Raw genomic sequence first — 14,560 nt, forward strand, 5'->3', positions numbered from 1 at the left:
GAAATCCATTTCCCAGCTGTTCTAGTAGTGGAATGGAGAGAGCAGATAGGACTTCTTCTGAGTGGGTTAGACTCTGTTTTTTTGTGTTAGGTTCGTGATAGTAGCCTCTGTAGAGGGTTTGCCCGGAAAAGATGGTGTTCCGTGGGCTTGTCTGGATTTGTTTATTACTCACTATGTAATTGGGATTTAGTGTGAACTGAAAACATTAACTACTACCTCCACCCAGTGGCACAAAAGGAGAAAAAAATCCCAGTTATGATTGGCAGTGTGCAGCATCTAATGTGGGTGTGAAGACTTGCCTTGGGCGGGGGGATTTTACCACACAATAGCATTGCTAGATTTAGCATTCTGCATTGTTCCTCTTATCCTCACACTATTTCATAGTGTAAACTCGGTCAGGAGACTCCCCGCATTACCGGCGGTGAATTGTAATGGTGACGTCTTTAGAAGCGGCAGCAGAGCCGACGTGAATGGGACTTTTTTTGGAATTCATCGTAGCATGCAGTCAAACTGTGTGTGTGTATTTTCATGCGAGTGTTTGTGTGAATCAGCAGGGAGATCTGCACCACTGTAAAAGCTACTGTATTCTCCATGTTAATCATTCCCTTAAATCTGCTGCAATGAACAGCATGTGTGGTTGTACAGTAGTGGTGTGCCAGGTTGCCAGGCTGCCAGGCTGCCGGAGAGAAATAGAGGGAAAGAGAGAGCCGGTAGTAAAGCCCGGGCCTCGGGTGAGTGGGAGAGAGGAGACGAATTGGGGGTTCCTCAGAAGCCCCTTCTCCAGATCCGAGGCGGGATCAAAGCGGCTTGTTTTATGTGGCTGGTGCGAGACTTTGAAGTCCCTGAGTCACCTACAGCACTCACTTCATCAAGTTCACTAGTGTCTTAATAGCAGATCAATAAGTTTCAAAGTCGGAGAGTTAATTTGATACTAGTGCTGATGTGATCACGCTGGGCCACAGAGCTGCCTGCTCTCCTCTCCTTCTCTTCACCTAGATTGGACCTGTTTTAGACTCTCAACATGCATTAAGATGTGGAGGGGTTCACTGATAACTGTTTTTAAAGACCGACTCCGGTGAACACCTAATTAATTGGGTTGTGTGTTGGTGTCAATTACTACATGAATTATCCAATAAGAATTATATTTGTGTAGTGTCTAATTTTGTTGTTGTTATTATTATTATTATTATTTATAGACATGTATATCGATGTAAAATTACAAAATACTGTATATCTATGAGGAACACACAATTATGTTGTAAAATTCAGCATATATTAAACTATTACTGCTATGTTTGGCAAATATTCTAACATTTTAGAACTAAATGTTCTCCCATGTTAAAGTATAACTCTAAATATAGCAGTAGATTAAAAGAAATATTGACTATGTTCATATTTTTTTTTTAAAGCAATATCAAAATATGATATTTCACACTAACCATAAGTGAGGTAAAATATAATACATCTCTTATAAAAATGACAGCTATATACTATACTCATCTAAAAATAAATCACGGCGACGGCTTTTCGAGTCGCAGAAAAATGGAGATATGGAGCTGTCGGTCCTAAGCTGCTTTCTTCATTTCGATAAAAGACACTACCATCTGTATTTTGGGGCGGTAGTGCTGGTGGGCTGTTGGGGTCGGATCGGCACCTTGAGAACAAAAGCCCAATTTAGAATGTTCATCTAAGGGTTGCTAATGGTATTAAGTGTCCGGCGGGGTGGTCGGCAGGGGCCCGATACTCCAAGGTGCGCCCAAAGCTTGACCCCCAACCTCCACCAATTCACCGGGCCGGTGGCATTAGTGCCCCACATCTGCCATTTTTCGTACACCCCCCTCAGCACCATTTTGCTATATTTCATAGTAGTATTTTCCAGAGAAAAGATAGAAAGTATTAACGTGCCCAAAAAGAAGCTTCAGACTTTGGTCACCCCGCTGACTGATAACTGGAAAATGAAAGCAGCGAAAGCACGTCACAGAATGGTAAAAATCGTTTTTATCAAACGAGTTCGCTTTCTGTTTGTTCAAAATCTTACGCCTCATGCATGAGAAGACAAAATGTTTTTGGGGCAGAATATTTTTTTTCAAAAGATGTTGGATTAACAGTAGGACTGAACTAAATGGCATGTTACCTGGCTAATTTCTCAGCGAGGCAGGTGAAGGTAAGAATGCTGGTGATTAAGGTGCTATTTTTTTAAAACACATTTTTATTCCGACTTGGTATTATTCTGGCCAGTCTCGATCAGAAAATATGTTATTATTCAGACGCGTTGTTTGATGTACATCCCAGATTGTACGTAGTGCATTTGAGACTGGTAGGAAAAGGTTCTCTGGTTTGAACTGTAAGCGGGTGGTTCTGATGGTTTAGGGAAAGGGTTTCCCGGTTAGTGTTGAAATGTTGGTAGCGGGTGGTGGTAAAGGCTGCATGTGTGGTCCATGGCAATCGGCACTGTGTCAGGCTCCGCGTAGAGCGCTGGAGGTCCAGGTTTTTGATTAATGTTTCATGGCAAATTTGTGCAGGAATGATTTACTATTCCGGGTCTGCAGCGCGTTCCTCTTCATTCCAACTCATGTTAAAAATCACCCAGGAGAAAGTGTTCCATGAGGATGGGAGAAATGTCCCTCATAATTCAGATTCTATCAAAAGGAGAAAAAAAATCATCATTTTGGAATGTTGTCACAGTAAATATTTGTAATTTGTGGTTTCTGTGCTTTCAGTAAAAATGGTAAAAATCATTAGTCAGAATATTTATATTTTTCTGACGTTCCTCCAGCTCACGCACAATGAAATCGGGATTCATTAAAAGTGTATTAATCTTGTCTCCAGGGAGGCACCTTAAGATGATGTTGAGTCTTTTTCTTTAAATTGTTGGAGTGAAAAAAATCTCCCTGTCAGTCAGAAATAATTGTGTGCTTAATCTTGTCCCTGATGGATGACTTGGAGTTCAGCAATGGGCCAGGTCCAATGACAAATACAATATTAATATTCATTAACTGCTTTGACAATGCTAATTTTGAAGCAGTAGTAAAGGGCCTTCCAAAGTTAGCAGCCAAAGCATCAGAGCTGCACAAGGGGGCAAGATAATTTACTGGTTTACTGAGCTGAATGCTTTTAAAGTGTAAGGAAGGGGAAAAAAAGCTGGGTACCACAAACAAATACAAGGGAAAAGGAAAAAGTTCAGACGCGTTGGAAACCAGGACTGCGGAAGTAATACGATCAAGAGACGGCTACTGAAAATTTGACACCTCCGATGCCGCATCTTTGAGCTAGTATATTTTTTTTAAACAAAAATTTGAAACCAAAAAAATAGCATAACATGGTAAGTCAGCACATTCTCATTTTTGTTTAATCTTTTTGATCTTTTCAATTATCGCCATTTGAAGATCAATAGTCATTTTTTTCTGCTATGGTTGAAAGGCTCACAGCGGTGGTATGGTGGATGGTCTGAACACGGCTTTAAGAGTGGGCTTCCTCTCTTCAAGCCACCAGTTGGCCGGGCTTCATTTCCTTTTGCCAGTTTGCTAGGAACCCTACCGGCTTGTTTCGATGTATTAGTATTTTTGTTATTGTTAACTGCTGTTGTTAGCTTGTCTTCTGGCTTTGTTTGACTTTGGAGTTGGGGCTCTTTTTTCTTCTCGGTTGTCTTTAGAGATTACAGGGAGACAGTAGAGGTTGCGAAGCTGTAACAGTGCGACAGGTCTTTTGTTAATAAATGTCTGGTTGGTCTTTTTGGTGTCGTTGTATTTTCCGGGGTCCCTTCATGAAAATCTGGGGCTATCGGCGGGCAGGACCGGGGGGCAACGTGGCCACAACACCACACACTCGCTGCCCAATCGGATTACTTTCTTTGGCTTTTTTGTTGTTGTTATTGTTGCCCTGTGTTGTTTTTTTTATTTAGCGTTTTATTTGGTCCGACTCCTATTGAATGGAGCGTGGATAGCGTTGGGGAATAATGACATGACGAGGGACACTGCTTGAGTTTAGCTAAGTTAGGGCAACTCCTATAGAAAAGTATCTTTCTGTCTGCCAAGCCGCCTATCTCTCACTTCTTTCTCTCACTTCTTTTCATTGTTCTTGCAACTTATCAAAGAAAGAGAGATGGACACGAAAGAGCTTATTAGGGGGGATATGAAGATGGGCCAGGGGGAGAGAGGGACTCCTGGTCAGATGCGGAGGAGAGCAAAGCTGCCTGAGTGAGTGTGTGTGTGTGTGTGTGTGTGTGTGTGTGTGTGTGTGTGTGTGTGTGTGTGTGTGTGTGTGTGTGTGTGTGTGTGTGTGTGAATGAGGGGGCTGAGTGTTTGCAGCATGGTTTGGGGCGCTTGCTCTCTCCTCTGTCGGACCTGGATGTGCTTGCCATTGCTGTCTGGTGCTCCACCGTTCATTTTCCCTCTTCTTTGGGCTGGTGTGTTATTGACTCAGCCGATCGGGCGTTTGGTTAGCGAGGGGCTGTCGTAGATGGGGTGCTGCCCCCCAGTGGATTAGGGGATGACATGGTGATGGGCGTCTTGTTGTAGTCTGTGCGCTGCCATGAGCGCCAGCATGCTTGTTTTAACCAGGAACCGAGCAGCATCCCAAATACAGCTCTTTTAAATGGTAAGACTTGAACATTATTTATTACCTCCTGTGCTTTCTTTGTTCAGCTAATGTGAGCGCCCTTTAAATCTGGCTTTAAATAGAACTATTTTATTGGAGTTTGTTGACATTATTGTATGTCTTCCATTTGGCAATTTATAATCGTTTAGTTGCTAAGTGACAGGTTGAAAGGAAGTGTTTGATTGCTTTGTCTGACAGTCTGACAGGGTTTTATCTAAGGCAACACTAATCTTAAATTATATGTATTATTTTGTCAAAATAATCATATTGATATTGATATTAAATAATAACAATTATGATTAAGGTAATGAAAACAGTGAAGTGCTCCGTACTACTGTTAATTACTTAATATCATGTTTTTTTTCTTCAGTTTCTTCTAATGCATTTTTATATATTTTTTATTTCTATCAATTTTGATAGTTATTGTTCTCAAATAATTTAGCTTTTTTTAAAAAGGAATTTTAAATAATGAAACTCAATTTCTATTATCGGTACATTTTCTATGAAATGAATTATTATGGTATGTAGATTAGGAGCATCTCTTGGAGTTTATGCCAGTAATTTTCATTTAGTGTCCAGTCTTATATTCCTCAAAGTTAAGTCCAAATGAGTGGGATTTGTAACGGTCTCTGTCCATTGTTGTCTATTCCGGTGTTCTCTCTTTCTACAGACTTTCCTCTCGGTCATTTCTTTTCTTGCACACTTTTTAGTCTAGTGCGAATGCCGGAGACAGTGGAGTGGGATGGAGGGTCTTTTTAGTTCTCTCTTTTTTCAGAGTCGTCTCTCCTGTTGGTCGCACTGTTGCCATTGTGGCCCGGCGGATTGGGAGCTGTCCATCATTTGCGGGCGAACTGGCAGTTTACTTAAGAAAGTGCACATGGGACAAAGGAGGTCGCGGGAGTGTGGCGGCTGAGTTGAATGGAGGGAGGGAGGGCAATTAGCCGCCACGTTGTGAGGGGCTCATTTACTTGTCAAGCCGGAGCCTCGTTGCTTTTGTGGGAGCCGTGTAAAGGACATTCCCAGGGCTTTGTTTTGGCATTAAGGGCCTCGGGACTGCCTGGTGAAGGCCAGAGAAGAGCAGGGCAAAAAAAGAGAGAGAAAGAAAGTGAAAAAACATTTTGAAATAAAATAGTTGGATAAAAGCCATGCGGTAGGTTTTTGTTGTTTCCGTTGTGTTATTGTTGCTCAAATATTGAAATATACTGGACCACCTTTTCAGTTGGCCCTATATTTTCAATATTTTTTTAGATTCATTATCACTAGGTAAATTAAGTGACAATGTGTTTGGATACCGTCGGCCAATTCCACCTATTTTTTTGTCACTAAGTAATATTGCAATGATATAATTATAGATTTATTACAAACCAACCTTTTATATTTAAAATAAAATATCTAATTAAACCTTGGTGAAGTAGGTTGTAGTGCAAATTAGTTAATTCACCCTGCGTGTTAATTGGTTTCTACGTCTCCTCGGTATGCTTGCCCTGGTCAAACACCCTGGATGTGCTAAGAGTCTGCTAAGAGATGGTGAGAGGAGCATGGTTGTGGGGCCCGAATATTCAGAGGAAATGATCTCAAGATAATAATGTTTAAGAGAAAGGGTACAGTGAGAGCAGTAGGGGGTGTGGAGGCTTTAGGCCTTGCCTGATAGATCTTCTTACACGGAGAGGTCTCACAGAGTTAACGCTGGAATCGTCCACCCTCCTGTCTTCAGTATTGTTGGACAGGAAAAAACGGAAAGAAAACCTCATGCAGATGTCACGTCCGTGTCAAAGGGAAGACAAATACCTTTCTTTCTCGTATTCTCCTTCCCCCCCCTGGAAAGTGGGGTTGGACAGGGGACTGTCAGTATCACACGGATAAGTGACTGTTGGCCACACTTTGCTGAGCCTACCCTCCCTTTGTGGATGTTGTCGTGTCTTGTTCTTTTTTTTGTCCCCCTCTCTCCTCTTTGTCTTTTTCCTCTTGCCTTGCTGGCTTTACCTTGTTGTAGCCAAAGCTTTTCAAGCTGCCAGTTCGACTCTGGGCATCCTGGAGGGACTGCAGAGCCCACACACACATACACACCCATATATACACACACACATATATTCACAGATACAAGCGTGCAATCTGGGAGTTGAGTAATAACACGATTTTGTTGTGTATATTTGTTCTTGTTTGTTGCTTGTGGGAACACTTCTCTGCACTGCCGGGAAGCAGCACTTGATTTTTCTTTTCTCGCCTCGGTATGTGTTCTCGCTTTCATTTCTTGTGACCGGCACAAACTTTCCTGAGAGAGGAGGCTGCGAAGGGCTGCTGAGAGTGGTGGAGGAAGCTGAGGAATCCTCAGGCTGTTTTAGGGGAGGTACGGGGGGGGGGGGGTGGGGGTGCAGGCCACTAGGCCACAGACCCTGAGCCCCATCCATGGATCTTCAGAGACATACGCCTGTGGTACCTCCAGTCACAAAACCCCTTGAACAATAGACCCGTCGTGTGGCGATGAGGATGCCTCAGTTTGAGGGACACGCACATGCCCAGCTGCACACACTCCAGTACTTTGGGGGAAGAAGAACTGAGGTCTAAGAAAAGACGAAGAAGAAGAAGTAGAGGAGGAAAAAGAGGGTGAAGAAGAAAGGGAAGGCCGTGGTAAGGGAGGAGAAGTGGGAGGCAGGTGAAAGGAGAGCGGGGGGTCATGTACCCGTGGGATGGCGTTTTAGCGGGGCCGGAGGAGAGGGGCGCCAGAGGAGGAGTCCTCGCCCCCGGGCTCTCCCTCCTCCAGCAGATTGGCTGCTGGCATCTCAATCTCAGTGGCTGGGTGAGTAAAGCACACTCCCCTTCCTCCTCTCTCCGTCTCTCTTCATCTCCCTTTCTCTCAATTCCTGTGCTTCATCACTTTTTGTTTCCGTTGAACTTTGAGGATCAGATGATGGTTGGTGTGATTAAGGGGGGCCCAGGGGGTATTCCCCCCACTGTAAGTGCAAGCTGGTGGTCATCTGCTTTAAAGTGGCTTTAAAGAGCGCTTTTTCCTTTCAAATATTATAACTCGTAACCTTTTTGTTGTTGTTGGTGTCTGTGTGTGTTTATGTGCGGGGAGGGGGTTCTTGATCTTGATGTGTGTATGGGAGGTGTGTGTGGGGATATGTTAATGAGCAGTGTACATTTACTGGAACTGTCCGAAAACAGGAAGTAGCAGCATTGGAAATAATTGTGCTTTTTGCCATTTTGTTTTTAAATCTATAAACAGTTATTTACTAACACATTTACATTTAAATAGTTATTTCAATATTGCATGGTTATTCCTCAAAATATCATATCTTGTTATCCAGCTGAATAGTATTTCCTAGACAAATAATTACATGATTATGCTCACGTCTAACCATGAAATGTTAAATATAATTGAAATAACCCACAAATTATCATATTCCTCTGTTCATTTTGCAGTCTAATTCAAAATGATAATTGACTCTTTCAACTGAAAATGTGAGGCGCTGATTGCATTTCAAAAGATGACAGAACTCAGTGTAGCTGTTGTACTGCTTCGAGACATCTCTTCAACTCAGGTAGGAAAGCTCAAGAGATGTTTACATTTTAATGGGAAAGCATAAACACACACAGCATTCATGTTGCTCTTGTATAAACCTCAAAATTGAAGACATTCAAGTCAATATCAGACAATTATTTATCAAAATCACATTGACAAAGTTTTGTGTAAGATATATTGCGGAATGTAAATTTGACAAATGAAAGACTTCGGTATGAAAGATTGAATGGAGAGAGATGGAGAATGAGAGCAAAGGCTTTTTGCCAGGGGCTGTTCTGGGGGGGGGGGGCAGTGCCCCTGTGACAACAATTTTGGACCCCCTTGTGGCCCCCCTAAATGTGGAGTATGAAATAAAAAAAATTTTTACTTCCGTTATTAGACAGTGGCAACGATGATGATTATGAACATGGTCTTTTGCCTGCTAATGCCTGCAATGCAGTGAAGAAAACCATATGACAACAATAACATCTAATGTAACTGGCTCCTCTAACAGTACAACTGTCCCCAGCTTGGCCCCCCCAGTTGAAATGGTCTAGAACCGCCACTGCTTTTTGCCCAGATAACATTTTTGTTCGGTTTTGTGATCAGCAGCATGCAGCAAAGTGAATAGATGAAGTTTTAAATATACTGACTCGGTCTCTGGAGCAAGATGCTCTGGGCTGGGTTGCTTTCCCCACTTTCTGGAATAGCATTTCTGATCGCCTGGCGCCCTTCCTAAATTCTTTCATTTTTTTCCCAACGCAGCACTGAGGTCCTTTAATGTTACTGACAGATACTATTTTAGTGCAAACACGACAGTGAAGGTTGGTTTCACGTGTAAATAAAAGTATGTATTTAATGCTGTAGAAATTTTCCAGTTTTAACTACAATATGGTGATCTAACTGAATGTTTTTACTGCTAACAGTGAGAGGGAAAATGTAGTTACTGGAAACAGAGGTGGGAAATGGGCATCACTTGGAGATTAGAATATTTTTGCCTGGAAGGGGCACTCTGAGGAAGGGGAAGGGGCACTCTGAGGAAGGGGAAGGGGCACTCTGAGGAAGGGGAGGGGCACTCTGAGGAAGGGGAAGGGGCACTCTGAGGAATGGGAGGGGCACTCTGAGGAAGGGGAAGGGGCACTCTGAGGAAGGGGAAGGGGCACTCTGAGGAAGGGGAGGGGCACTCTGAGGAATGGGAGGGGCACTCTGAGGAATGGGAGGGGCACTCTGAGGAAGGGGAGGGGCACTCTGAGGAATGGGAGGGGCACTCTGAGGAATGGGAGGGGCACTCTGAGGAAGGGGAAGGGGCACTCTGAGGAAGGGGAGGGGCACTCTGAGGAAGGGGAGGGGCACTCTGGGGAAGGGGAGGGGCACTCTGAGGAAGGGGAGGGGCACTCTGAGGAATGGGAGGGGCACTCTGAGGAATGGGAGGGGCACTCTGAGGAATGGGAGGGGCACTCTGAGGAATGGGAGGGGCACTCTGAGGAATGGGAGGGGCACTCTGAGGAAGGGGAAGGGGCACTCTGAGGAATGGGAGGGGCACTCTGAGGAAGGGGAGGGGCACTCTGAGGAAGGGGAGGGGCACTCTGAGGAAGGGGAGGGGCACTCTGAGGAATGGGAGGGGCACTCTGAGGAATGGGAGGGGCACTCTGAGGAAGGGGAGGGGCACTCTGAGGAATGGGAGGGGCACTCTGAGGAAGGGGAGGGGCACTCTGAGGAATGGGAGGGGCACTCTGAGGAAGGGGAAGGGGCACTCTGAGGAATGGGAGGGGCACTCTGAGGAATGGGAGGGGCACTCTGGGGAAGGGGCACTCTGAGGAAGGGGAGGGGCACTCTGAGGAAGGGGAGGGGCACTCTGAGGAAGGGGAGGGGCACTCTGAGGAAAACTTGAATGTTTTATGAAAACAGATCCTATCCTGCCAATAAGAGTTATTGTGGACAATCATTTCATGTTGCCATGGTAATGACATCTGTTTGTGTGTTGCTTTTTTGCGCTTATCAAAGTCCACAGACACACACACTCCAATCATTCCCTCCTTCTCTTTCTCTCCATACCTCCCACTCCCCTTGTACAGTGTGTGTTTTCTGCAAACTGGCACATTTTGGGAGCGGTTCAGGGCCTTGGCAGCCGCTTCGGTTTGCTCTGGAATTTGTGGGCCTGTGAGTACCCCTATCCATCACTACGCTGTAAGCCCCCCCCCACCCCCCGGCTCATCCCCACTACAGCTCATTACAGCCCGCAAGCCATTGTGACAACTCATCATATCATGACACAAAGGACGGAGAGACGCGCTAGGCCCCCGAGGGGCCACAAGGTCGCCACCTTCACATTTAGTCTTCAAATTGCCCTGCAAGGTGCCACCAAGCGGATATGCAAGGCCAACAGCTTTTCCCTGTCCTGGTTTTTCTCTCCAGGGCCCCTCTCTCTCTTTCTCTCTGTCCTCCTCCTGTCTCTTTCCTTCTGTCTCTCACAGGGCATCCTCTTGTAACTGTCATTCCCACATATGTGTGGTGAAGTCCCCGGCAGGCCGTCATTGTAAATAACAAGGTGTTCTTAACTGACTTGCCTAGTTAAATAAAGGTTCAATAAATAAAAAGAGTGGGTTGTAAGAGTAAAAAAAGACAGTTTGATTAGCCTAGTTTCCTCTTATTTATTTAAAGAAGTTTGTAACTACACTAATTGACAAGCAATGCATCATTAAAACATAGTTACTGACTCATATGTACCATTTGAACGTCAAATACCACTTGATATTTTCAGATCCAAAACCATGGTCAGTTGAATCATAGAGCACAAGGCAGTATTAGAGAAAGAGGATACCTAACCAACTCTGTCAAGTTGTGTCCGCCCTACATCAGCCCCAGTGCGTGAGTGGCTGATGGGAAAGCCTAGGGGTCAGGGGGTCGGACGACGATGCTGAGTGAGTGTGACACTGCCTCTCCGTGGCAACCAGAGAGCCTGCACACAAACACACAGGTCCTCTCTCCGTCCACACAGCCCAGACACTAGTGAGGTCACCACCAGGGGTCAAGACCCTGAGCCCTGCGGCTGTCACTCGCACCAATGGGGTTCAGCGTACGGATGTGTACGCTCACATCAACACGCACGCTCTCACACATACTCACTTTTCTCGAGGGAAAACATAGCTCTTTCTTGCCAGTGTGAATCATTTTTGTATTTTCTATATTTGAATAAAGTAGTGTGTGTGTGTGTGTGTCTGTGTGTGCAAGTACTGCGGGTCTTCTGGAAAGAGCTTTGCCATTCAGAAGTTGGAATTGCTGCGGGATACTTTGGTTCAAAATTAACATCAAGGAACAACAGTGTATACAAAGTCAGAGGATTGTGTGTGTGTGTGTGTTTGTGTACGCACTGTACTCAACAGCTCTCTCATGACTGGTCTCCTGATATATTTCTGTCTATTGTAATGCAGGATGTGGTGAGATTGATTGAAACAGAAGGGCCAGGAAGTCAGCTTTGCTCCTGCCTTTGTAGAGAAACAGAAGGGCCAGGAAGTCAGCTTTGCTCCTGCCTTTGTAGAGAAACAGAGAAAATACTCCCACATAGTTCCTTTGTGTAGTGTGCTTTGCATAATGCTCCGCTTGTTTTGAGGAGCTGTGTTGTGATTCCGTCAGCTCCTGTTGTCCGAGGGTGTAAAAAACAGCCGCTTCACCGAGGTCTGGCTTACACAGGTAGAGCAGAGAGGTGTGTGTGTGTGTGTGTGTGTGTGTGTGTGTGTGTGTGTGTGTGTGTGTGTGTGTGTGTGTGTGTGTGTGTGTGTGTGTGTGTGTGTGTGTGTGTGTGTGTGTGTGTGTGTAGTGTGTGTACACAGTGTGTACAGTGTGTACAGTGTAGGCTGTATTTTATTTTCTAGAAGCAAAAATGTATTGTTGATCGAAGGGATATGGTGTGCACCTGCAAAAAAAGGCCTGAACTTCAGGTTTTATTGGTCTCACACCAGTAAAACAAAACAAATAATCCTGCTTCTCTCCACGGATGTTCCACTAGAGCTCTGGGAATGTGTTACAGTTCAGATGGTCTCTGCACTGTAGGTGTAAGAGTCTGGGATGGCCCACCTGCTCTCTCTGTGAGTGTGCAGAAGCTAAACTCGTGAGCTTGTCAGGGAAGCCAGGACTCTAGGCAACGTAGAGGTGTGTGAGTCGACTTGACAAAAAGAGAAGTGGCAGAGAATCACTCGCACACACCTCTCGCTGCACACCTACTGCAAGCATATCATTGAGAGTTGTTTTAGAATAACTGCATGGAGAAACAATCATTAGAAAGAATTCAGAATGCGTTTATTCTTTCGACTTGATACAGCCTAGCTTTCTCTGGAAGGCAGCACACCTCCGTTGCTTCTGCATTATTCTCTCTGTGTGTGACGTTACACCTCCCTGTTTCCTGCTCCCTTCCTGGGGGGTACTAATCCTCCCCTCAGTCACACAGAGAGAGGCTGGCCGCTACAGTAGCCAAACAGCAGCAGTGTCCGCGTGGACCCAGAAGCCACATAAACTGTAGCGCTTGTCTTGGCTATTATTTACCTGGCTCTGCTCAGGGCTTCTGAAATGGAGGCCTGTTAGCCCCTGATGTGACTGTGATGTAAATCGGCTGTCTCTCTCTCTCTTTCTTTTCCTCTTTTGCTGTCTGTCTCTCCTTCATTCTCTCACCCTCTCTCTCTCTCTCTCTCTCTCTCTCTCTCTCTCTCTCTCTCTCTCTCTCTCTCTCTCAATGCAGACTCAGTGGATGGGCATTTTAAACTGTCTCTCAATGGAGAGGGCCCTGGACAAAAGAACTCATTTAAATGGCCACTAAAGCCTTTCAGCACCGGGAGAATTGACAACATTCTTTCACATCATTACTGAGGGGGGTAGAGGAGGAGGGGGAAGGGGGTTAGGAGGAGAGAAGGCCGTTTGGGGTAACCAGTGCGCTGCTCAATGGCTACCTTCGTCAGCAGTGTTTGGCAGCTGTCATCTCCCTCAATATTTATTGAACCCTCCATTCTAGATTTCTAGATGGGGGGACTGTGGGGGAGAAACATGTTGATTTGTGTCTTGTGTTCATTTTAACGAGGCGTGTACCTCCACCCCCCTCCCTCTCTCTCTCTTTCTCTCTCTCTCTCTCTCTCTCCCCTTTCTCTCTCCAGTCTTTTGAGCTCAGGGCTGAATGAGTCCCCAGAGTCTCTCCATGTCTCCCAGTAGTCCTACTGGGTTCATTAATCTTTCATTGGGACCATGGCAGTGGGGAATGCTCCCTCCCTCCCTCCCCCTCTCCTCTCTACCCCTCTCCTCTCTACCCCTCTCACAGCCCCACTGAAGGGGAGGTCTGGAAGGGTACTGTCCCACTCCAGCCTGGTACAGTCCAGACCAACCCCTTTTGCCACCCACCCTGGGTATGGAACATTGTAGGGTCAGTTGGTCTGGTAGTCAGTCACATAGAATAGGCCATTTATCTCATACAGTGCTCACAGTAGGCTCAGCCAGCCTATGGAGATGATGATGGCTTTTCAGCATTAAGCTCTGCACACATGTGTCTTGCCTAGGGCCCTCAGCTTTGCATTTGTATAGTTAAATGGGCATAGAGTCCATGTATTATCCCTCCCTCTCCCCCTTAAATGCATTTCAAAGTCTGTTGGAAAATTGCCATAGCCAGGCTTTGGGTTGGTGCTTCACCATGGTTAGGGTAGCTAATGAGTGTTTGGACTGTTAGACGGGAACATTACCCACACCCCCGTTGCACCTTTATTACTCTCTCCCTCTCTACACACACACACACACACACACACGCACACACACACACACACACACACACACACACACACACACACACACACACACACACACAACCCAGCGAGCTCCCTGTCTCCTTCTCCCCAGCACACATCAGCCATGTTATCGTAAGCCTGATTAGTGATGCCTCTTTGACTGCCTAGGGACGGAATAGAATATCGGTTGAAGAGCAAGACCAGCTCACCGCTAGTGGTTTGTACCAGAACACTAATCTGGTTAGTGTGCGTGTGTGTGTGTGCGTGCGTGTGCCTGTGCCTGGAGAAAAGGGGGCTAAGCTCTGGTTATCACGGGGCCCATTGCGGAGAACCCCTCAGCTTAACTATCATCGTTTGGTAATTGAAAAAGGGGCCTGCGTCATTTAGTGGTACAAAGAGCAGATTACATAGCTAAAACTCATTTGGCAAATATGTAGAAATGGATTTATTACAACGTCCCCCTATCCCCTTTACCTCCCCTCCTCCTCTACCCCCCAAAACCAGACACTGGGGAAGACAGAGGGGGGGGGGGGGTAGAGATCAGAAGGAGGAGAGGGAATCAGTGGGATAAACCATTAAAGGAGAGTGGGGGGATTGGATGGCGGAGTGTTGCTGTCTGCTGTTACAATGGCTGTGGATTTTACAGGCGTTTGGTTGAAGCCCCCTTGTCATGCAGCCCCAATCCAAATCTAAAATGGCAGCC

At 45.6% G+C, this 14,560-nt stretch overlaps 1 protein-coding gene and 1 long non-coding RNA gene across 31 annotated transcripts in view; one reads left to right on the forward strand and one right to left on the reverse strand.

Moving 5' to 3' along the window:
• LOC115158191 (uncharacterized) overlaps positions 1 to 628 on the reverse strand; it is a 1,495-nt gene extending 867 nt beyond the window's left edge. The window contains exon 1 of the long non-coding RNA XR_003868638.1: positions 1 to 628. This exon is cut by the window's left edge and continues 40 nt beyond it. This is a non-coding gene — a long non-coding RNA (uncharacterized LOC115158191).
• The window catches only part of LOC115158068 (transcription factor 7-like 2), a 116,829-nt gene that overhangs the window by 76,558 nt on the left and 25,711 nt on the right, over positions 1 to 14,560 (forward strand). For 2 of the 30 annotated variants that reach the window (XM_029706756.1, XM_029706796.1), the window contains exon 1: positions 7,256 to 7,393. The exons of the other annotated variants lie outside the window; for them this stretch is intronic. In XM_029706756.1, coding sequence (XP_029562616.1) covers positions 7,271 to 7,393 — 123 coding nt within the window. In that variant the 5' untranslated portion in view covers positions 7,256 to 7,270. Of the gene's footprint in view, positions 1 to 7,255; positions 7,394 to 14,560 lie in introns of those variants that run through there. 30 annotated transcript variants of the gene reach the window in all.

This window comes from Salmo trutta, chromosome 2, assembly GCF_901001165.1.
Source record: "Salmo trutta chromosome 2, fSalTru1.1, whole genome shotgun sequence".
NCBI classification, from domain to species: Eukaryota; Metazoa; Chordata; class Actinopteri; order Salmoniformes; family Salmonidae; genus Salmo; species Salmo trutta.